This window comes from Ranitomeya imitator, chromosome 2, assembly GCF_032444005.1.
Source record: "Ranitomeya imitator isolate aRanImi1 chromosome 2, aRanImi1.pri, whole genome shotgun sequence".
Classification (NCBI taxonomy): Eukaryota; Metazoa; Chordata; class Amphibia; order Anura; family Dendrobatidae; genus Ranitomeya; species Ranitomeya imitator.
Window position 1 is genome coordinate 47,708,704 of NC_091283.1, and position 25,215 is coordinate 47,733,918.

The 25,215-nt window shown below is 42.7% G+C and overlaps 1 protein-coding gene across 5 annotated transcripts in view; it reads left to right on the top strand.

The window, feature by feature from the left end:
* The first annotated feature begins 3,445 nt into the window (after positions 1–3,445).
* The window catches only part of LOC138661754 (cytochrome P450 2A4-like), a 63,514-nt gene continuing 41,744 nt past the window's right edge, over positions 3,446–25,215 (top strand). For 3 of the 5 annotated variants that reach the window (XR_011317962.1, XR_011317963.1, XM_069746648.1), the window contains exons 1-5: positions 3,446–3,676; positions 5,497–5,659; positions 7,136–7,288; positions 9,180–9,340; positions 20,496–20,672. Coding sequence is in view for 3 of the 5 variants with exons in the window: in XM_069746648.1 (XP_069602749.1) it covers positions 3,497–3,676; positions 5,497–5,659; positions 7,136–7,288; positions 9,180–9,340; positions 20,496–20,672 (834 nt within the window). In the remaining 2 variants the exon portion in view is untranslated. The remainder of the gene's footprint in view (positions 3,677–5,496; positions 5,660–7,135; positions 7,289–9,179; positions 9,341–20,495; positions 20,673–25,215) is intronic. The other 2 variants (XM_069746651.1, XM_069746650.1) reach the window with 2 other exon arrangements.

Consider the following 25,215-nt stretch of genomic DNA (forward strand, 5'->3'; position numbering starts at 1 on the left):
CTGTGTGATGAAAAGAGTTTTGAATAAAACCCCTGTGATCAACTTCAGCTCAGAACTGTGTCATAGCTATGTGCCTATGAACTGTTTCCTCCCCTCTACTGTAAAAAATTATCATTAATGGTCAACCCTGAGTGAGATTTACCCAGGATTCAAAAGAACTCATGTTTACATTGTATCGCCTTCATATACTGAGTGGTTTGTATGCAACCCAGTTAATACAGTGATCACAAGTGACATTATACACAGGAGCTCTATATATAGTGTCAGTGTACAGGTAATACAGTGATCACTGGTGACATTATACACAGGCGCTCTGTATATAGTGCCAGTGTACAGGTAATACAGTGACCACCGGTGACATTACACACCGGAGCTCTATATATAGTGCCAGCATACAGGTAATACAGTGATCACCGGTGACATTATACACGGGAAGCTCTTTATATAGTGTCAGTTTACAGTTTTTACAGTGATCAGTGATCACTAGTGACATTATACACAGGAGCTCTGTATATAGTGCCAGTGTACAGGTAATACAGTGATCACCGGTGACATTATACACAGGAGCTCTTTATACAGAGTCAGTTTACAGGTTTTACAGTGATCACCAGTGACATTATACACAGGAGCTCTGTATATAGTGTATAGTGTACAGACAATACAGTGATCACTGGTGACATTACATTCAGCTCTGTGTATAGTATAAATATACAGGTAACGCATTGATTCACCAGTGACGTCTGTAATTGATGTCCTTCATCTTCACTTTTCTACTTCAGCCAGCACAGACCATTATAACGTCTTCCAGCCAGGACTTATCACTGCAGAAAATAACATAGTTATCTAAAGCATCGCTTCCAAAGCAACACTTTCCACTTTCCCCCAACTTTTACATCACTGTGCCCCACTAACTACAAATAGCCACTTATCCCACCCAATGAATATATAAATTAATTAGCCCCAGTACTCTTTCCCCAATTCAAAACCACACAATCCTGCATCCTCCCCGCTCCCACTTAGTACCTCCCACTTCCTTGATTAATTATATTGACATGACCCCACCACCCAGATTCATTATGTTATGTATTCACTCTCTCCCACCACCACCCTCTATTCATTATCAACTCCTCACCTCCACTTTCAATTTTATCATCATTTCATTTCCCCCACAATCAATATATCATTTACTATCCCGCACACTCAATTTATCAATATTTGCTGCCCTCACCCCAATTCATCATCATTTTCTGTCCTCCACCCTCAGTTTGTCATTTGCTTTTCCCTACCTTCAACACATATTCCTTTAATCACCCTACCCCCAATTCATTATTTGCTTTCCCCCACCCCACACTTAATTCAATACCATTTGCTGTCCCCACCCTCAATTCATGTTTGCTTTCCCCACCTTCAATTTATAATTAGCTGTTGCTTGTCCGCCATCCCCAATTCATCATTATTTGCACTTCCCTGCCTCCATACGTCATCATTGATGTCTCCTCACTCTCAATTCGTCATCGTTTACTGTCCTCATCCCCCCCCCCTCAAAACATCTTTTGCTTCCCCACACCCATGCCATTCATTTTATTTTATTTTTTTTAAAAAGGTTTTCATAATTACTTCTTATGCCAGTGCTGACAGCTTTGAGATTACATCATCGCGTAGACACCATCACCAGCAAGTCACAGAAAAAGCGGTGGGAGTGCCCCTGGAGCAGCGCTGCGGTTCTGTTTTGACAGACATGGAGCTCCAGGAAACCTCCTAGCGCTCTGTTACTTAATGCATCATTTTGCTCAGGGGCCCAGAGATTAGAAGCAAAAGAGATGGGGCCCACATACACCAGTTAGGGCCTTAATGCCCTGATGGCAGCCCTGGTGGAAGCAGCGGTCTGATCCATCACTCGCCAGCCAATTGCATAATTATCCTGACGATTGGGGGCAGCGAGGTTGCATTCCCTTGACTACTGGTGGCAGCGGTGGGATCTGTGTGATCTCTCCGCTATCATCTGAGACAAATTGGTAACTGGTAACTGCATGACCCCCTCTCCCTCCCTTGGGTGTGTCCCTGTGTCAATCACCATTAAAAGTAGTCATTACCTCTATGTATGTTACTCTCCATACCTGTTATGCTTATGCCCTCCTTTTTATTATTATGCTGTATTCATGTCTAAGTATTGTCTACATTTATTTAATAAAGGCTTGTTTGTTTTTATAAGTCTTGCAGTTTGTCCTTCCTTTTTGCTTAATATATATGTATTAGTGATGAGAGAGTATACTCGTTGCTCGGGTTTTCTCCGAGTATTTGTTATTGCTCGGAGATATAGTTTTCATCGCCTCAGTTGCATGATTTACGGCTTCCAGAAACGCTGAATACATGTGAGGAATGCCTGTTTGCTAGGGAATTCCCACATGTATTCAGCCTGTCCAGCAGTCGTAAATCTTGCTGCTGAAGTGATGAAAACTATATCTCCGAGCAATAACAAATACTCGGAGTTCACCCAAGCGTGCTCGGGAAAACCCGAGCAACGAGTATACTCGCTCATCAATAATATGTATGCTAAAAATACATTTTACTGTGCTGGCAATTACATAGTAACATAGTAACATAGTTAGTAAGGCCGAAAAAAGACATTTGTCCATCCAGTTCAGCCTATATTCCATCATAATAAATCCCCAGATCTACGTCCTTCTACAGAACCTAATAATTGTATGATACAATATTGTTCTGCTCCAGGAAGACATCCAGGCCTCTCTTGAACCCCTCGACTGAGTTCGCCATCACCACCTCCTCAGGCAAGCAATTCCAGATTCTCACTGCCCTAACAGTAAAGAATCCTCTTCTATGTTGGTGGAAAAACCTTCTCTCCTCCAGACGCAAAGAATGCCCCCTTGTGCCCGTCACCTTCCTTGGTATAAACAGATCCTCAGCGAGATATTTGTATTGTCCCCTTATATACTTATACATGGTTATTAGATCGCCCCTCAGTCGTCTTTTTTCTAGACTAAATAATCCTAATTTCGCTAATCTATCTGGGTATTGTAGTTCTCCCATCCCCTTTATTAATTTTGTTGCCCTCCTTTGTACTCTCTTTAGTTCCATTATATCCTTCCTGAGCACCTTTGTACTCTCTCTAGTTCCATTATATCCTTCCTGAGCATCCTTCCTATAAAGCAATCCTTGCTTTATAGGATTGCATAAAACCAAGTACACAATCCAAGCAATCAAAGGAGCTTTTGCAGCCGGGGCCCCAGCTCTTAGGGACTGTATTATTATATAGGGTATTTTGCTAAATAGCACAAAACACCTAGTTCATTAAATACAGTCTCTTCCTAAACCTAACCCCAAAAAGTTTCTAAAAACTTCCTGAGTTACAAATAGACAAAACACGTGCCAAATGAGGCAACACTTAGCCTCACCCATGTGCTAATCCTTACTTGTCATATCAAGAACAGAATTGTCTTCAAGCAAGAAATCACCTGAAGAACGATCAGAAGCCAGAATGCATTTGTCAGAAAATATTACCTTCCTTCTGACAGTGGTGATTTACTGTCTTATCTTAATCATAAGTTTCATGCATTTTTGGAGAAAGAGGAACTTACCACCTGGACCTACCCCACTGCCAATAATGGGAAACCTACTACAACTAAGCAAAGGAGACATAGTTAAATCTCTGCTGAACGTAAGTGTTTACCAAGATCTGATCAACCTATGAGTGACTAATCTAAAGTTATATTTGCTGCATGTACTGTATGGGCTCGCTATTGTGCCAGCAGAAAGGACAAACGTCAGTCCATGCTGCCATCAGTAAACCACCAATGGTGCAGCAACTGACTTAGGTAAGAGATTCGGCACAGTGGCTGGCACTTTTATTGTATTGAAGGTAAAAAATATTAATGGTCAAGAATAGAGATGACCAAGCCATTCAAGGTTTATTTTGGATACATCCATTCCTGATGTTCGCAGAACAGTTCTCCGAACATACCCAAAGCCTATTGACTTCAATTGGAGGCAAAACCAAAGGCATAGACAACACCCTTATGGGTGCCCAAAAGTTGAAAAAAACATCTAAAATCAGGGGTGAACACCATCAAAAGTGGCATCATTTGACCCATCAATTGTGCTATAAATAAATACTTTAAAAAAAATTGACGTTGGTTCCTCTGTATTTTTGATAACCAGCCAGGCAAAGCTGACAGCTGCGGGCTGCAGCGTTAGCAATGCTTGTTATCAAGAATAGAACCCCACAAATATGAACCCCACTTGCCATTGCCACAGATCAAGTGGGAATAGTCAGGCAAGGCGCTAGAATTGGGGCATCAAATAGAAGATTTTCTGGGGTGGCTGCTATTTTTAGGATGGAGGGAACCAATATACATGGCCCTTACCAGCTTGAGAAAACCAGCCCCCAGCTGTCTGCCTTAGATGTGGTTAGTTGTCAAAAATTGGAGGGTCCCCACACTGTTTTTTTTTAAATTATTTATTTAAATAATTAAAAAGTACGGCATGGGGACCTCTCTGTTCTTGATAACCAGCCTTGCTGAAGCTGACAGATGTCAGTTTTGCCTGGCTGATTATCAAAAATACAGGGGAACCCACATCATTTTTAACATTTATTTATAGAGCAGGCAGCGGCTGATGAATACTCCGATTAGCTGCCACCTGCTCTCACTATTAACAGTTGAATACAACTCTCAACATTGTCCCCTGCTAGTGCTGATCGTAACGCGAGCAGGGGACAGTGATGTGAGATCTCATCAATTCAGCACCCAGCACTGGGGAACAGCGCGAACAGTACTGCTGATTCCCAGGTGCCTGTACTTCTCACATTGGCGACACAGGGATGTCATCCGTGTGTCATCAGTGTGCACATGTTCGGGATGTCTTGTGGCCTGTGCTGCTACCGGAAATACTGACGTCTGAAAAGAGCCCTTAGTTAACTCTGTCATTTACTGAACTTCTGCCAGACTTTTACAGATTTTTAGGAAAATAGCTCGGGAACCAGAAAATTAATCAGGGCAACATTTATGCCAAATTTGAGATTGGTGAACGTTTTCTGAACAAGTTTGCTCATTGCTTGTCAAAACTTACAGGATATCACGTGGACTGATGCAGTATTCTTTTTCCTTTATGGTGCTGTCCCACAGACCAAACTACATAAGTGATGGGGTTTATCCTGACTTCATTAAAAGGGGTGTTTCATGTAGATTTGATTTGTAGATACAGGCAATTTAAAAGTGACCTGCTTTGCGATCCTCCCTTGACTTTGAGCTGCAATCGCCCTTTTTTGTACTGTCTCCTCTGGAAGAGTCTCTCATATAAAGAAAGATTTTCCTCTCATTATGGCTAATAATCCACAGATCATTTGAGGAAGTCGGTTTATTTGCATTACAACAGCGTCATTTTTTTTATCCCAAGTGGAAACCTCAGATTTGTAGGGATTTTGATTAAGGGACTGACATTACTTTGAAATGACAATATTCATTTTCATATTCCATCCAGCTTAGTGAGAAATACGGAGAAGTGTTCACCATCTACCTGGGTTCCCGGCCAGTCATAGTGGTCACAGGATACAAAGCTGTGAAAGAAGTTCTCTTGGACAGGGGGGATGATTTCTTAGCTCGAGGCAATGTCGCTTCCTTTGATTCTGTCTACAAAAACTATGGTGAGTCTTTATTTCAACACTTTAGACGTTCAAAGATCCTGGTGATTCCTGTCTAGGAAAAAACATTACTGGTGAGATCTGTGGTCCTTGTCTGTGTGTACGTATGTAACATCAATATGCAGTCTGTGTGCTGTCCGTGCTTGCTGTCCATATGTCCGCGTGTCCGTGTGTTACATCCGTGTGCCATACATGTGATACATACCTACGCGTGGGAAGAAGTGGTACAGTTTGCGCTGTTCCCAAGTTCCAGCGTCTGCTGAAGGCAGCCCTCATCATTGTCTCCTGCTCGTGCTGAGATCAGCGCGGCCAGGAGACAGTGATGGGAGTTTTATTCAGCAGCAACTGTGCCCCTCCTTTGTAGAATGAATAATTACATAAAAAAATGGCTTGGGCTCTAGTGCATTTTCATAACCAGCACAGGGAAAGCCCACAGGTGAGGGCTGATATTAAAGGGAACCTGTCACCCCCAAAAATCGAAGATGAGCTAAGCCCTTCGGCATCAGTGGCTTATCTACAGCATTCTGTAACGCTATAGATAAGCCCTCGATGTAACCTGAAAGGTGAGAAAAAAGAGGTTATAATATACTCACGGTCCCGCTGCGGTCCGATTCAATTGGCATCGCCGTCCGGGTCCAGGGCCTCCTATCTTCATAGGATGACGTCCTTTTCTTTTCTTCATTCTACGGCTTCGGCGCAGGCGTACTTTGTCTGCCCTGTTGAGGGCAAAGCAAAGTACTGCAGTGCGCAGGTGGCGGGCCTCTCTGAGGGATCAGTGAACTTTCAACAGTCTGCATTATGAATACCTAATCACAGCACCACATGAAGACCTCCCCAAAGGCCACCCCGGAGCACCGGTATATCATTAACTCAAAACTGAAAATAAAGATTAAAAAAACAACCACAAGACAGATTTCAACAACCAAGGTATCATTGAAATCAGTATAACGGTGCCGACCTGACACTGTCTGTAGGTTACTGAGCACAATCCTGCACACAGGTTCCCTTTAAGAAAAGTAAATCATTATGTGCCAAATACTTTGCTAATATCTACTTAAAGGAGAGTCAAAATTGAAAAAGAAAAAGTTTTATTCCACTCTTCGGGCACTATTACATCCTGTATCCAGTTCGTACGTGATCAAACTGCTCCACACCTTCTAAGGATACATGATTTTTCTATCCAAGTTCCATTCAAGTACTAACCAGTCACAACCCTGCGCAGCATCCAAGATCTGATGAGATCGGGCATGTTCAGGGTGGTGTGGATGAAAGCAAATGATTTACATGTTCTAAGCAACCTGCACTTATTGGAAATATCTCCTAATGTGAAAAAAAGTTTTTTTTCCAAAACAACCTAAGAGAACAAGGAAACAAATTACGGTACTACATTATCAACTCCAGTTGATAAATAGATTGCTATGTTACTTGCTTGATTGAACTGGTTGAGAAAAATCTTTCTTGCTATTTTCACCCTCTTAGGAATTGCCTTCACGAGCGACATGGAGAGATGGAAGACGCTTCGCAGGTTTTCTGCTTCTACAATGAAAGATTTTGGCATGGGAAACAGGACAATGGAGGATCGGATTCAAGAAGAAGCTTTGTGTCTAGTGACGGAACTCAAGAAAACAAAAGGTTGTTACGGGCGATAATAACCTGATGTCTTATGCGATGGTTTCTAAAATCAAAACATCTTTTGTTTTAGCAAGAAAATCTTATCACAACCCAAAAATATAATACAAATCACATACATAAAGACATGGATGTAAAAACACATACATACAGTGACTACAATGTTTGCTATATCGTTGCGAATTAATTTGGCGGCAATTTTCCTCCAGGCTTTATATGTGAAAATATCAAGGTGTCTCCTGGCTAGGCCCTGACATGTTTGATTATCATGTTTGCGTACATAATTAAAAGGGAGGATTTATTAATTTTATTTAGCTTTTAAAGGAACATAATAATCCACAACGCTTTACCAACTGTATTATCTCTGTTGCCATTGAGGCTCACAATCTAAATTCTAAATTGGATTGTGGGAGGATATCAAAGAATCCAGAGGAAGCCCACACAAATCTGGGAAAGAACATAAAAACTTGTCAGAAATGTAATGACAAAATAAGAGCAATTTCTAAAATCCTCTCGAGAGGGGACGTGTCACCCTTATATTGAGAATAGAAGCATGGCTTCATTGTAAAATGGAAATGGGAAAAAGAGCTGGCAATTATTGCATATGGAAAATAGATCTCTTACCTCTTTTTCGTTAAAGGGAACCTGTCACCCCCAAAATCGAAGATGAGCTAAGCCCACCGGCATCAGGGGCTTATCTACAGCATTCTGTAATGCTGTAGATAAGCCCCGGATGTATCCTGAAAGATGAGAAAAAGAGGTTAGATTATACTCACTCGGGGCGGTCCCGCTCTGGTCCGGTCCAATGGGTGTCGCGGTCCGGGGCCTCCCATCTTCTTATGATGATTTCCTCTTCTTGTCTTCACGCTGTGGCTCTGGCGCAGGTGTACTGATTTGCCAAGTTGAGGGCAGAGCAAAGTACTGCACTGCGCAGGCATCGGGAAAGGTAAGAGAGGCCCAGCACCTGCGCACTGCAGTACTTTGCTCTGCCCTCAATAGGGCAGACAAGTACGCCTGCGCCGGAGCTGCAGCGTGAAGACAAGAAGAGGACGTCATCCTATGAAGATAGGAGACGCCGGACCGGACTGCGACGCCCATCGGATCGGACCGCCCACCCAGGTGAGTATAATCTAACCTCTTTTTCTCATCTTTCAGGATACATCGGGGGCTTATCTACAGCATTCCAGAATGCTGTAGATAAGCCCCTGATGCTGGTGAGCTTAGCTCATCTTCGATTTTGGGGGTGACAGGTTCCCTTTAAACTCTCCTACCCCATGACTGCTGTGGACAGGTAATTGAAGTGGGTTATCTGATGGTGAGTAGACATAAATTCTGTAAAAAGTCTGAGAGGTGAGACTTTTCTGACCTGTGTGGATAACTCTTCCTGTCTTCGAAAGCAACACAGGACAATGATATCAGATGTTCTGGCACCAGATACTAGATATGAATTTTTGTTTTGTTCTAAAAGAAGATTTTGAATTATTGTCATTGTTCATTGCTGGGAGATACAGCTCACTGTAGGATTGTTACATTGTCAAATGGAGAGATCCCCTATATTTTATAAAGCATCTGGCCTAAAACCTTCATATATTGAAAAAGTTTAAAAGTACTTGTAGGTATAAGGTGCCAGGGCTAAACCATCGGCACAAATTCTAATACTGTAAGTATGTGGAGTCAAACTACCTTATTTCATGGGAATTGTAGTGATCTATGATGCTGTTAGGTCAAGGAAGTTTGCAGGTTTTGACTTTTTGACCAATGCATGAAAGTCCTAGGTAAGGGTCTTTTAAATGGGCTGCATCTTTCTTTCTGTAGTTTTTGATGCACATGGGGGGCGTGGCAGCAATGTGTATAAATATCTAAATAGTTCATGCATATCATTTTCTTTCTCTAGAATCATTGGTGGAGCCTCGCCAATACCTCAGTAAAGCTGCCTATAATGTTATCTTTACCACCATGTTTGGAAATCGTCATGATTACGAGGATGCAGATCTCCTGAATGTTATGTCCATGATGTATACCACAGTCTCAATCGCCAGCTCGAAATGGGGCCAGGTAAGAAGTAAGGATGGATTAATTCCAAATAGACATTGACTTTTGCAAAGTATATTTTTTTTCTAATTTGGAAGCCCAGGTTCCTTTGATAGCAGCCTTCAGCTCATCTGCATTGTTGGGTCTGGTGTCTCTCATCTTCCTCTTTACAGTACCCTATAGATTACCCCATAGGGTTAAGGTCATGCAAGCTTGCTGATCAATCAAGCACAGTGATACTGTTGTTTTTAAACCAGGTATTGGTACTTTAGGCAGTGTGGACAAGTGCCAAGTCCTGCTGGGGAATGACATTTCCATCTCCAAAAAGCTTGTCGGCAGAGGGAAGCATGAAGAGTAGTGATGTGTGAGCACTAAAATGTTCGGGTGCCAGTTGCTCGGGTCAAGCAAATTGGAATACTCGGGTACTTGACCCGAGCAACGAGCCCAATGTAAGTCTAGGGGAAACCCGAGTATTTTTACCGCTATCCTCCCAGTGGTCCTTTTAAGGTCTAAAAACGTCAGAAAATGATGGAAACACAGAAAATGATGGAAACACTGCTCAAATGACACAGGAACATCATGGGGATCGCCCCTGGAAGCATTTCTGACTCCTAGGTCACAGCGGTAAGCAATGTTGTCAGAGTTTCATACCATTTTTGCAGGTGCACCAAAAAACATACAAAGTGTAACCAAGAAGAATTTTGCTGGGAAATATGTTAAGGTACATCCTTTCTAGGTTAATGACTTGTTTATAAGGCAAAATAATTTACCCCAGACCAAAATGTTCCTCCACCACTTGGGCTATGTTCACACGCAGAGTTTTTGATGCGTTTTTCAACTTTAACATTGCTTTCAACCAATACAAATGCATTCACTGGGAAATGTCATTGTAACATTTAACATTCCTAGCTGGCCATGTGGTGTGCGACACATAAGGAGACCCATCTTGTTTCGTTAATGAGGGAGGGACTCTTAAAGTCACAAAGCCTACTTTTAGAAGGGCATCAGGTGGCATTACTATTCTTAAAGGGCCATTGTTAAACAGTGGGTCTTCCATGCTGTTATTGCCTATGCAGTGAGTGGCTGGGCTGCTAAGAATTACAACGCACCCCAATACCCCTCTCACGAGAGGTACAGGAGGGCTTCCTGAAAAAATGTTGCATTGAATGCAAGGCCTGCACTGCTATCAAGTCATATGCACCCCAAGAAGCCTTTGAACCCAGGTACTGGATGGCCACAGGAAAACCCACTTCACAGTCTTCAGTTGGTCCTGCCATACAGTCTCCTTATCCATTGAATGCAAGGGCTGCCTTGACTCAAATTTGCACGCACCCCAATCCCCCCTTGGAAGAAACATTGAGGAGGGCCTCATAAAAAAAACTGTCCCATTACAAAGGAGCGGGTCTCCTAGACTCATAATGCCCATACACTACGTGTATGGGATGACAAACATTTCCCCATGGGGGGTACATTTTTTAAACAATTTTTTTATGGGGATCATAGACACCCTTTCCAAAAAATTGACTGGCTGTAGCAGCATAGAACACGTTCAACCTTGTGTGGCAGTGGATGATGAGACGTGGAGAAAGGCCTCATTAAAAAAGTCACAATTTAGAAGGAGCGGGTCTCCTAGACTCAAAATGCCCATACACTAAATGTACGTGCTGACAAACATTTCCCCATGGGGAAGGGGGGGGGAGGGGGTTCATTTAAAAAAAAAAAAAAATTCAGCCCAAAATAGTGTTTACTGTTTAAAGCTAGGGTAACCCACAGCAAAAAAGGTGAATGGAAGTCTGAAAATCACACTTTGTAGACCATGAGGCGTGTCATGGAGATACTACACTGTAAAATATGTGGTTTTTTTATTTTGGCCCCAAAAATACTGTATAGAAATCAGGTCAAAGACTGCAAATACAGTGGAATGTAGCCCTGAAATGCCACAATTTGTAGGCCACAGATAGAAAAGACATGTGACTGAGATAACAGACTGTTTCAATATGTGGCCTGTATTTTGTAAAAATTTTTGAACCACAAAATACTGTAAACACCAAGGGTAGCAGACCAAAAACTGGAATGTATGCCTGACTTATTTATTTTTCCGTCAATATGGCCATGTGAGGGCTTATTTTTTGCAAGGCAAGTTGTACTTTTGAACGACACCATTGGTTTTAGCATGTCATGTACTAGAATGAGAAAAAAAAATTGCAGTGCAATTGCAAAAAAAAGTGCAATCCCATGCTTTTTTTTTTGTTTGGCTTTTTTGCTAGCTTTACTAAATGCTAAAACTGTCCTGCCATTATGATTCTCCAGGTCATTACGAGTTACACAAAACATTTCTAGGTTATTTTTTATCTAAGTGGTGAAAAAAAATTCAAAACTTTGCTAAAAAAAAGGCGACATTTTCCAATACCCTTGGGTCTCCATTTTTCGTGATCTGGGGTAAGATGAGAGCTTATTTTTTGCATGCTGAACTGACGTTTTTAATGATTCCATTTTGGAGCAGACATGTTCTTTTGATCGCCCGTTATTGCATTTTAATGCAATGTCGCGGCGACCCAAAAAACGTAATTTTGGCGGTTCAAATTTTTTCTCGCTATGCCATTTACTGATCAGGTTAATCCTTTTTGTTTATTGATAGATCGGGCGATTCTGAATGCGGCGATACCAAATATGTGTACATTTGATTTTATTTTTATTGTTTTATTTTGAATGGGGCGAACGGGGGGTGATTTAAACTTTTATATTTTTTTCATTTATTTCATATTTTTTTAAACAGATTTTTTTTTTTACTTTTGCCATGCTTCAATTGCCTACATGAGAGGCTAGAAGCTGGCATAGCCTGATCGGCTCTGTTACATAGCAGCGATCATCAGATCGCTCCTATGTAGCTTAATTACAGGCTTGCTATGAGCATCGACCACAGGGTGGCGCTCACAGCAAGCCGGCATCAGTAACCATAGAGGTCTCAAAGACCTCTATGGTTACTATCCTGACACATTGCTGACCCCCGATCATGTGACGGGGGTCAGCGATGAGCGCATTTCCGGCCACACGGCCTGAAGCGCTAGTTAAATGCCGCTGTCAGAGTTTGACAGCGGCATTTAACTAGTTAATAGCGGCGGGTGGATCGCAATTCCATTCGCCGCTATTGCGCACACATGTCAGCTGTTCAAAACAGCTGACATGTTGCGGCTTTGATGTGGGCTCACCGCCGGAGCCCACATCAAAGCAGGGGATCTGACCTCAGACGTACTATCCCATCATAAAGGGGTTAATAACTAACTTTTAGATAAAATTTAAATGTTTGGACATAGAAATTGAAATAAACCTACAAAAAAGTGTAAGACGGAATTATTAATAACCCCGCAACTCCATTGTCAATTATTTTTTGGATACTTGATGACATTTACCTTAAGCTGCTCCCACCGACTCATGGGTACCCAGACTAAACTTATATTGACCGTACTTTTTAGTGCACTTGGTGACATTTAGCCTTCGTCGCTCCCACTGACTCAAGGGCACATAGGAACGGCATATTGCCATTGGTTTTAATGCACTTGATTACTTTACCCCTAGCTTCTTCCGCAGACTCAATGGTCTCCAGGTTAGGAATACTGTTTTTCCTTTTGATGCACTAGATTACTGCATTGTCCCGACAGCAACCTTGAAAGAAACAGGAATTGGTTGATTTAAGCAAAGTCCCTACCTCAGAATTTTCAAGTTGCATGGAAAAAAGAGAGTGCTGCAGATCGGCATGTTTTCAATACAACTAGTTATGAGCAAGTGTGCTGGTCACTGCTCGATACTTGTTTAAGCATCACGGTTCTCAGGTGTGCTCGTTACTTGATTGAGTGTGTGTTGTGCATGTTAGAAAGCCAATAAACATCCAGGGATATCCTGCCATACACGGTAATGCCATAGCCATGTTGGCTACTGACATTACTGTGATTGACAGGCTGCATCGCATAAACGGGTCTTATAAAAGATTTAGTGACGAGATGCTTGGCACACAGTCCACTGGAAGCAGTTTGGGGACAGTGGATCGAGGAAGGAGAACTTAGATTAGAGCAGGCATAAGGGCAGTGTTTAATTGCAGTACTTGTATACTGTCTCTGCCCCGTTAAAACAAAACTCCTTTTCAGGGCTACACATTTTCTTTTCCCTATTAATACAGTAAAGTTTTCACGCATATATTATATACCAAATTTAAAATGCACAAGTAATTTAAAATGTGCATTAAGGGACCAGGAAGTGAGCGTGCTGCTGACGCTGCACGCAGAGGCTGAGACCATAGGCCAGGTGAAGCTGTGCCTGCCGGGGGAGCACAACAAACATGCTCATCCACAAGATCTATGCAACAGAAAACAAAAATGCGTCTGTAATGTAATTAGGTCTCTCCGCCATGTACCATGCCGCATACAGGTTACACAATATTCTACTTTATTTTAGTTGGCTATTTGATGTCTATTTCTATGTCCTTTTGTTGATTTGGTTCAGTAACTTTGTTCTTGATGATTTACACATCCATTTACTCTTCCTATATTTCATAGCCATAATTTGCACCTAATTGATTTAGGTTACACTGTAAGTTTATTTCTTTGTGCGTTTTGATTGCCTTAGGCGCAATTGTCGCAATTAATGCTATGTAACGGGTCCGTTAGCGCACCCATTGACCGCAATGTGCTAACGGGTCGCTAACGCATCGCTAACATATGCCATTTTTGGCATGCATCAGCGATGTCCCATTATTTTCGGACGGACCTCGAACGCTGCTTGCAGCGTCCGAGGTCCATTCCTCGCTAGTGCAGATTGGGCATCTGCGCTAGCGGAATCGCCAAACGCGATCCCTTTTGGGACATTGCGTTAGCGCAATCCGTTAGCGTATGCAGTACACGGATTGCTCTAACGCAATGTGAACCTAGCCTAAGACAGTGTATAACTCTATTTTTTTACTATCTCACTTTATTGCCTATTTTACACATTGTCTCTTGTGATCTTTTCCATGTGGATGGCATTCATTGGAAGGTTATACTATAATACACTCCCTGATACTGCAGACATGTTTCCTCCTGTTCCTTTGGTGAGCGACAGAAGGACTAGTAGATTATGGAGACAAAAAGCGAATATAGGGTCTTATCCTCAGATTAAGTGCAGTTTTTTAACAGGGAGTTGCTCACCTGATGGCGTAAGGCAAAGAGCATGTGCATATCGGCTGCTGCAGATCCACGGGCCGCCCACGCGACCTTCTCAGAGACGCTGTGCAGAATAGTTGGTGGATTAAGTCTGCGCTGCCACAATAAAAGCAGGTTCAAATGTAATGAAAAGCTTTGGTGGTTTATTCAACGCGTTTCAAGGTCTATCTGACCTCTTCATCAGAAAAATACCTCAACATTCCAAGAGACCGAAGTAGAGAGATAACACAGAAGGTAAAGGTTCCGATAGACTAAGCGACTTACCAACGATCACGACCAGCGATACGACCTGGCCGTGATCGTTGTTAAGTCGTTGTGTGGTCGCTGGGGAGCTGTCACACAGGCAGCTCTCTCCAGTGACCAACGATCAGGGGAACGACTTCGGCATCGTTGAAACTGTCTTCAACGATGCCGAAGTCCCCGGGTAACCAGGGTAAACATCGGGATACTAAGTGCAGGGCCGCGCTTAGTAACCCGATATTTACCCTGGTTACCATTGTAAAAGTAAAAAAAAAACACTACATACTCACATTCTGATGTCTGTCACGTCCCCTGCCGTCAGCTTCCCTGCACTTTCTGTGTCAGCGCCGGCAGTAACAGCGGTGATGTCACCGCTGTGCTCTGCTTTACTGCCGGCGCTGACACAGTCAGTGCAGGGAAGCTGACAGCGGGGGACGTGACAGACATCAGAATGTATGTAGTGTTTTTTTTTTTTACTTTTATAATGGTAACCAGGGTAAATATCAGCTTAATAAGCGCGGCCCTGCACTCAGTAACCCGATATTTACCCTGGTTACAAGTGAACACATCGCTGGATCGGCGTCACACACGCCGATCCAGCGATGACAGCGGGTGATCAGCGACCAAAAAAAGGTACTGATCATTCCCCAACGACCAACGATCTCCCAGCAAGGGCCTGATCGTTGGTCGCTGTCACACATAACGAGATCGTTAGCGGGATCGTTGCTACGTCACAAAGAGTGACGTTGCAACGATATCATTAATGATATCATTATGTGTGAAGGTACCTTAACAGGTTATATCCTCTATACCAGTCCCATCCTTCACACAGTAAGACATCAGGCACAGACAATACTGTCTTGCTTCCTCTTAAGGTACCGTTACACTAAACGATTTACCAATGATCACGACCAGCGATACGACCTGGCTGTGATCGTTGGTAAGTCGTTGTGTGGTCGCTGGAGAGCTGTCACACAGACAGCTCTCCAGCGACCAACGATGCCGAAGTCCCGGGGTAACCATGGTAAACATCGGGTTACTAAGCGCAGGGCCGCGCTTAGTAACCCGATGTTTACCCTGGTTACCATTGTAAATGTAAAAAAAAAAACACTACATACTTACATTCCGGTGTCTGTCGCGTCCCCTGGCGTCAGTTTCCCTGCACTGTGTCAGCGCCAGCCGTAATGCAGAGCGGTAACGTCACCGCTGTCCTCTGCTTTACAGACGGCCGGCGCTGACACAGTGTAGGGAAGCTGACGCCGGGGGACGCGACAGACACCGGAATGTAAGTATGTAGTGTTTTTTTTTTTACATTTACAATGGTAACCAGGGTAAACATCGGGTTACTAAGCACGGCCCTGCGCTTAGTAACCCGATATTTACCCTGGTTACCAGTGAACACATCGCTGGATCGGCGTCACACACGCCAATTCAGCGGTGACAGCGGGTGATCAGCGACCAAATAAAGGTCCTGATCATTCGCAGCGACCAACGATCACCCAGCAGGGGCATGATCGTTGGTCCCTGTCACGCATAACAATTTCGTTAACGATATCGTTGCTATGTCACAAAAAGCAACGATATCGTTAACTAAATCGTTATGTGTGACGGTACCTTTAAAGCAGAATCACTCTTGCTTAACCCCTTCATGACCGGAGGTATTTTCAGTTTTGAGTTTTTGTTTTTTGTTACCCTTTTTCCAAGAGCCACTTGAACTTTTCAATTTTTCTGTCAATATGGCCTTGTTTTTTTTTTGCAGAACGAGTTGTACTTTTGAATGACAACATTGGTTTTAACATATCATGTCCTGGAAAACGGTAAAAAAAATTCTAAGTGTGGTGAAATTGCAAAAAAATTGCAATCCCACAGTTGTTTTTTTGTTTTGCTTTTTTACTACGTTCCCTAAATGCTAAAACTGACCTGTCATTATGATTCTCCAGGTCCTTACGAGTTCAGAGATACCAAACATGTCTAGGTTCTTTTTTTTATCTGAGTGGTGAAAAAAAATTTCCAAACTCTGGTAAATAAAAATTGCGCCATTTTCTAATAGCTGTAGGGTCTCAATTTCTCATGATCTCGAATTGAGTGCAGGCTTATTTTTTGTGCACTGAGCTGACATTTTATTGATACCATTTTATTTTTATTGATACCAGACCTAATACTATCTAATAGACCTGACAGAATAACAAATCTGCAGGTGGTTGGGCATCTAGGAAATAGCGACCACAATATTGTACAGTTTCACCTGTCTTTCACTAGGGGGACTTGTCAGGGAGTCACAAAAACACTGAACTTTAGGAAGGCAAAGTTTGACCAGCTTAGAGATGCCCTTAATCTGGTAGACTGGGACAATATCCTCAGAAATAAGAATACAGATAATAAATGGGAAATGTTTAAGAACATCCTAAATAGGCACTGTAAGCGGTTTATACCTTGTGGGAATAAAAGGACTAGAAATAGGAAAAACCCAATGTGGCTAAACAAAGAAGTAAGACAGGCAATTAACAGTAAAAAGAAAGCATTTGCACTACTAAAGCAGGATGGCACCATTGAAGCTCTAAAAAACTATAGGGAGAAAAATACTTTATCTAAAAAACTAATTAAAGCTGCCAAAAAGGAAACAGAGAAGCACATTGCTAAGGAGAGTAAAACTAATCCCAAACTGTTCTTCAACTATATCAATAGTAAAAGAATAAAAACTGAAAATGTAGGCCCCTTAAAAAATAGTGAGGAAAGAATGGTTGTAGATGACGAGGAAAAAGCTAACATATTAAACACCTTCTTCTCCACGGTATTCACGGTGGAAAATGAAATGCTAGGTGAAATCCCAAGAAACAATGAAAACCCTATATTAAGGGTCACCAATCTAACCCAAGAAGAGGTGCGAAACCGGCTAAATAAGATTAAAATAAATAAATCTCCGGGTCCGGATGGCTCCTGTCAAACCAATCTAATCAGTTTTTATGAAGAGGTAAGCTATAGGCTGGACCACGGTGAGTCATTGGACGTGGTATATCTTGATTTTTCCAAAGCGTTGGATACCGTGCCGCACAAGAGGTTGGTACACAAAATGAGAATGCTTGGTCTGGGGGAAAATGTGTGTAAATGGGTTAGTAACTGGCTTAGTGATAGAAAGCAGAGGGTGGTTATAAATGGTATAGTCTCTAACTGGGTCGCTGTGACCAGTGGGGTACCGCAGGGGTCAGTATTGGGACCTGTTCTCTTCAACATATTCATTAATGATCTGGTAGAAGGTTTACACAGTAAAATATCGATATTTGCAGATGATACAAAACTATGTAAAGCAGTTAATACAAGAGAAGATAGTATTCTGCTACAGATGGATCTGGATAAGTTGGAAACTTGGGCTGAAAGGTGGCAGATGAGGTTTAACAATGATAAATGTAAGGTTATACACATGGGAAGAAGGAATCAATGTCACCATTACACACTGAATGGGAAACCACTGGGTAAATCTGACAGGGAGAAGGACTTGGGGATCCTAGTTAATGATAAACTTACCTGGAGCAGCCAGTGCCAGGCAGCAGCTGCCAAGGCAAACTGGATCATGGGGTGCATTAAAAGAGGTCTGGATACACATGATGAGAGCATTATACTGCCTCTGTACAAATCCCTAGTTAGACCGCACATGGAGTACTGTGTCCAGTTTTGGGCACCGGTGCTCAGGAAGGATATAATGGAACTAGAGAGAGTACAAAGGAGGGCAACAAAATTAATAAAGGGGATGGGAGAACTACAATACCCAGATAGATTAGCGAAATTAGGATTATTTAGTCTAGAAAAAAGACGACTGAGGGGTGATCTAATAACCATGTATAAGTATATAAGGGGACAATACAAATATCTCGCTGAGGATCTGTTTATACCAAGGAAGGTGACGGGCACAAGGGGACATTCTTTGCGTCTGGAGGAGAGAAGGTTTTTCCACCAACATAGAAGAGGATTCTTTACTGTTAGGGCAGTGAGAATCTGGAATTGCTTGCCTGAGGAGGTGGTGATGGCGAACTCAGTCGAGGGGTTCAAGAGAGGCCTGGATGTCTTCCTGGAGCAGAACAATATTGTATCATACAATTAGGTTCTGTAGAAGGACGTAGATCTGGGGATTTATTATGATGGAATATAGGCTGAACTGGATGGACAAATGTCTTTTTTCGGCCTTACTAACTATGTTACTATGTTACTATGTATTTTGGTGCAGATACGATCTTTTGATCGCCCGTTGTTGCATTTTAATGCAGTGTCGCCGCAACCAAAAAAAATGTAATTCTGGTAATTCTTGGGTTTTGACTATTTTTCCCACTATGCCGTTTAGCGATCAGTCTAATCCTTTTTTTATATTGATAGATCTGGTGATTCTGAACTCGGCGATAGCAAATATGTATATGTTTGATTTTTTTTTTACTGCCTTATTTTGAGTGGGGCAAAAGAGGGGAGATTTGAACTTTTATTTTTTTTATATTTTTAAAAACATTTTTTTCACTTTTGACATGCTTCAATAGTCTCCATGGGAGACTAGAAGCTGCCAGAACCCAATCGTCTCTGCTACATACAGGCGATGATCAGATCGCCTGCATGTAGCAGAATACCTCACTTGCTATGAGCGCTGACCACCAGGTGGTGCTCACAGCAATCTGGCAGTGACAACCATAGAGATCTCCAGGAGACATCTGGTTGTCATGCCAAGTCATTAGTGACCCACAATCACGTCACGGGGATCACTGATAGGCGGATTTCCTGCACAATTGCCAGAAATGCATGTTAAATGCCACTGTCAGCGTTTGACGGGTTTACAGCCCACGATTCCTCCCTTGGCTGTTAGCGGCACAAGTCAGCTGATCAGATCAGCAGTCATGTGCCAAAAAAGGTGTGGGCTCTGGCGAAGGGGGAAGGCATCCAATGTTAGGCCGGTTTCACACGTCAGTGGCTCCGGTACGTGAGGTGACAGTTTCCTCACGTACCGGAGACACTGACTCATGTAGACACATTAAAATCAATGTGTCTCTGCACATGTCAGCGTGTTTTCATGGACCGTGTGTCCGTTTGGAAAACACAGAGACATGTCAGTGTTCGTGGGAGCGCACGTATTACACGGGCACATTAAAGTCAATGGGTCCATGTAAAACACTATGGGAGGTGGAGCCGCATATTCATCACTGTAATAGGCGGTACCACGTGACCGCTCATACAGGAGAAGCTGCGGCGAGGACAGGAAGCAGCGCCAGCGAGGGAGTCGGGTAAGTATTTTATTAACAGCGGGGGGCGCACAGGGGGTGGGAGGGGGTTGGGGACAGGGATCTTTTTTAAAACAACAACAAAAAAAGATTTTTCATATCTTCTCTCCAGCGAACGATGCTGAAGAGAAGAAATGAGTGGCGGCTTCAGCACCAGATGCAGGGGACAGCGCTTAACTCTAGCGCTGTCTCCTGCACGGTCCGTGTGGTCTTCAGTCGGCACACGAGCAGCACACGGCTGCCACACGTGTGCCACACTGATGTTCAGCATAAGCACACGGACACGGAAAATTCCGGTACCGATTTTTCCGGTACCGGAATTATCTGGACGTGTGAGACTGGCCTTAAGGAGTTAAAGTCTACGCCGCTATACAAACAAACCTGCCGGAGTTAGCGGTCCACCCCTCCCTAAGTAATTTCCCCCTTTGCTTACTGCTCTGAGGGTGTCTTTATTATGATTTTGCTCTAACCGCACATTTCTTTTCTTAAATTTAGTTATACGAGATGTTTCCCTGGGTCATGCGATATATTCCTGGGAGACACCAGAAGATCTTGATCAGTCTGAAACAACTCCTTCAGTTTGTGAAAAAAAGAGTTGAACTGAACAAAAAAAAACTGGTTGAGAATAACCCCCGGAGTTATGCTGATGTCTTTCTCATTAGAATGGAAAAGGTAAATGCAAAAAGAGCCGCGTGTACAGGACTCTCCCAGCCGATCACTGCAAAAAATGCAAGTAACATAGTAACATAGTAACATAGTTAGTAAGGCCGAAAAAAGACATTTGTCCATCCAGTTCAGCCTATATTCCATCATAATAAATCCCCAGATCTACGTCCTTCTACAGAACCTAATAATTGTATGATACAATATTGTTCTGCTCCAGGAAGACATCCAGGCCTCTCTTGAACCCCTCGACTGAGTTCGCCATCACCACCTCCTCAGGCAAGCAATTCCAGATTCTCACTGCCCTAACAGTAAAGAATCCTCTTCTATGTTGGTGGAAAAACCTTCTCTCCTCCAGACGCAAAGAATGCCCCCTTGTGCCCGTCACCTTCCTTGGTATAAACAGATCCTCAGCGAGATATTTGTATTGTCCCCTTATATACTTATACATGGTTATTAGATCGCCCCTCAGTCGTCTTTTTTCTAGACTAAATAATCCTAATTTCGCTAATCTATCTGGGTATTGTAGTTCTCCCATCCCCTTTATTAATTTTGTTGCCCTCCTTTGTACTCTCTCTAGTTCCATTATATCCTTCCTGAGCACCGGTGCCCAAAACTGGACACAGTACTCCATGTGCGGTCTAACTAGGGATTTGTACAGAGGCAGTATAATGCTCTCATCATGTGTATCCAGACCTCTTTTAATGCACCCCATGATCCTGTTTGCCTTGGCAGCTGCTGCCTGGCACTGGCTGCTCCAGGTAAGTTTATCATTAACTAGGATCCCCAAGTCCTTCTCCCTGTCAGATTTACCCAGTGGTTTCCCGTTCAGTGTGTAATGGTGATATTGATTCCCTCTTCCCATGTGTATAACCTTACATTTATCATTGTTAAACCTCATCTGCCACCTTTCAGCCCAAGTTTCCAACTTATCCAGATCCATCTGTAGCAGAATACTATCTTCTCTTGTATTAACTGCTTTACATAGTTTTGTATCATCTGCAAATATCGATATTTTACTGTGTAAACCTTCTACCACATCATTAATGAATATGTTGAAGAGAACAGGTCCCAATACTGACCCCTGCGGTACCCCACTGGTCACAGCGACCCAGTTAGAGACTATACCATTTATAACCACCCTCTGCTTTCTATCACTAAGCCAGTTACTAACCCATTTACACACATTTTCCCCCAGACCAAGCATTCTCATTTTGTGTACCAACCTCTTGTGCGGCACGGTATCAAACGCTTTGGAAAAATCGAGATATACCACGTCCAATGACTCACCGTGGTCCAGTCTATAGCTTACCTCTTCATAAAAACTGATTAGATTGGTTTGACAGGAGCGATTTCTCATAAACCCATGCTGATATGGAGTTAAACAGTTATTCTCATTGAGATAATCCAGAATAACATCCCTCAGAAACCCTTCAAATATTTTACCAACAATAGAGGTTAGACTTACTGGCCTATAATTTCCAGGTTCACTTTTAGAGCCCTCACTTTTTATAAGCCCAAGTGGCTTATAAAAAAAATAATTTAGACTTCTGCATTAATATCAAACACCAGACCAATCCTGTATTTTCGAGGAAGGCTGGAGCATTGTTATTACCCACCTCAGCTACTATATTATTGTCCCTTTCACTCTTTTTATACACCAGACTACTGTGTTCCCTGTCTTAAAGGGAACATGTCATCAGAAAATTACTTATTTGTTTAAGTCACCTTTTTTTGTTGCAAGCAGTTTTTTGCATTTGCTTTTTTGTTCATATTCCAATCTTTCCAAAAAAAAAAAACCCAAATGAGTCATCTTGCAGTTTCTACACTGGCCACCAGGGCTTTTTTAGACTCATAATTAGTGTTGAACATTCCGATACTGCAAATATCGGGTATCGGTATCGGAAGTTCCTATTGTGCAATGATGCACTATAATGGAGTGTGGGCGGTGCATGGGCGGAGACTGTGTGTTTGTGTGTGCGGGAGGGGTCTGTACGTGACCGTGGGGGGTCTGTGCGGGCCTGCCGAGAGTCTGTACGGGCCTCCTGGGAGTCTGTGTGACCTGCCCGGGGGTCTGTGCGGCCTGCACGGGGTCTGTATGGGCCTCTCGGAGGTCTGTGCGGCCTGCCAGGGGTCTGTGCGGCCTGTCGGGGATCTGTACGGGCCTCTCGGGGGTCTCTGCGGCCTGCCGGGGGTCTTTGTGTTTGTGTGCAGGCATCGTCCAATGGGACTACAAGTCCCATCGGGCTATGTCTGCTACAATGGCATTGATTGACACATTGATGGGACAGTAGTAGTCCCAAAATCCGGCTAATGTGTTGAATGTAAAAAAATAAAACTGCATTCTACATACATAGATACATACATACATACATACATACTCCATACATACATACTACATACATACTACATACAACATACATACATACAGTTAGGGCCAGAAATATTTGGACAGTGACACAATTTTCGCGAGTTGGGCTCTGCATGCCACCACATTGGATTTGAAATGAAACCTCTACAACAGAATTCAAGTGCAGATTGTAACGTTTAATTTGAAGGGTTGAACAAAAATATCTGATAGAAAATGTAGGAATTGTACACATTTCTTTACAAACACTCCACATTTTAGGAGGTCAAAAGTAATTGGACAAATAAACATAACCCAAACAAAATATTTTTATTTTCAATATTTTGTTGCAAATCCTTTGGAGGCAATCACTGCCTTAAGTCTGGAACCCATGGACATCACCAAACGCTGGGTTTCCTCCTTCTTAATGCTTTGCCAGGCCTTTACAGCCGCAGCCTTCAGGTCTTGCTTGTTTGTGGGTCTTTCCGTCTTAAGTCTGGATTTGAGCAAGTGAAATGCATGCTCAATTGGGTTTAGATCTGGAGATTGACTTGGCCATTGCAGAATGTTCCACTTTTTGGCACTCATGAACTCCTGGGTAGCTTTGGATGTATGCTTGGGGTCATTGTCCATCTGTACTATGAAGCGCCGTCCAATCAACTTTGCAGCATTTGGCTGAATCTGGGCTGAAATTATATCCCGCTACACTTCAGAATTCATCCGGCTACTCTTGTCTGCTCTTATGTCATCAATAAACACAAGTGACCCAGTGCCATTGAAAGCCATGCATGCCCATGCCATCACGTTGCCTCCACCATGTTTTACAGAGGATGTGGTGTGCCTTGGATCATGTGCCGTTCCCTTTCTTCTCCAAACTTTTTTCTTCCCATCATTCTGGTACAGGTTGATCTTTGTCTCATCTGTCCATAGAATACTTTTCCAGAACTGAGCTGGCTTCTTGAGGTGTTTTTCTGCAAATTTAACTCTGGCCTGTCTATTTTTGTTATTGATGAATGGTTTGCATCTAGATGTGAACCCTTTGTATTTACTGTCATGGAGTCTTCTCTTTACTGTTGACTTAGAGACAGATACACCTACTTCACTGAGAGTGTTCTGGACTTCAGTTGATGTTGTGAACGGGTTCTTCTTCACCAAATTAAGTATGCGGCGATCATCCACCACTGTTGTCATCCGTGGACGCCCAGGCCTTTTTGAGTTCCCAAGCTCACCAGTCAATTCCTTTTTTCTCAGAATGTACCCAACTGTTGATTTTGCTACTCCAAGCATGTCTGCTATCTCTCTGATGGATTTTTTCTTTTTTTTCAGCCTCAGGATGTTCTGCTTCACCTCAATTGAGAGTTCCTTTGACCGCATGTTGTCTGCTCACAGCAACAGCTTCCAAATGCAAAACCACACACCTGGAATCCACCCCTGACCTTTTAACTACTTCATTGATTACAGGTTAACGAGGGAGACGCCTTCAGAGTTAATTGCAGCCCTTAGAGTCCATTGTCCAATTACTTTTGGTCCCTTGAAAAAGAGGACGCTATGCATTACAGAGCTATGATTCCTAAACCCTTTCTCCGATTTGGATGTGGAAACTATCATATTGCAGCTGGGAGTGTGCACTTTCAGCCCATATTATATATATAATTGTATTTCTGAACATGTTTTTGTAAACAGCTAAAATAACAAAACTTGTGTCACTGTCCAAATATTTCTGGCCCTAACTGTACATGCAACATAATACATACATACTACATACATACAACATACTGCATCCATGCTACATACATACATACTACATACATACTACATACTACACACATACTACATACATACAACATACTACATACATACAACATACATACAACATACATACTACATACAATACATTCATACATTACATACAATACATACATATAGACATACAGTACATATAACATAGAGTACATACTCACCATCACTTGTCACTTTGTTCCCCGAGGCCAGTGTCATCTGTAAAAAAGACTAAAATAACAAACAAACAATATACTCCCTGATCCGCAGAAATCCACGAGTGTCCCATGATGATCTCCCATGGAGAACGGCAGCATCAGCTGATGCGACCGCTATTGTATTCCTGGATCCCCTAGAGAGCGGTTGCATCAGCTGATGCTGCCGTTCTCCACAGGATATCGTTGTGGGACACTCGTGGATTTCTGC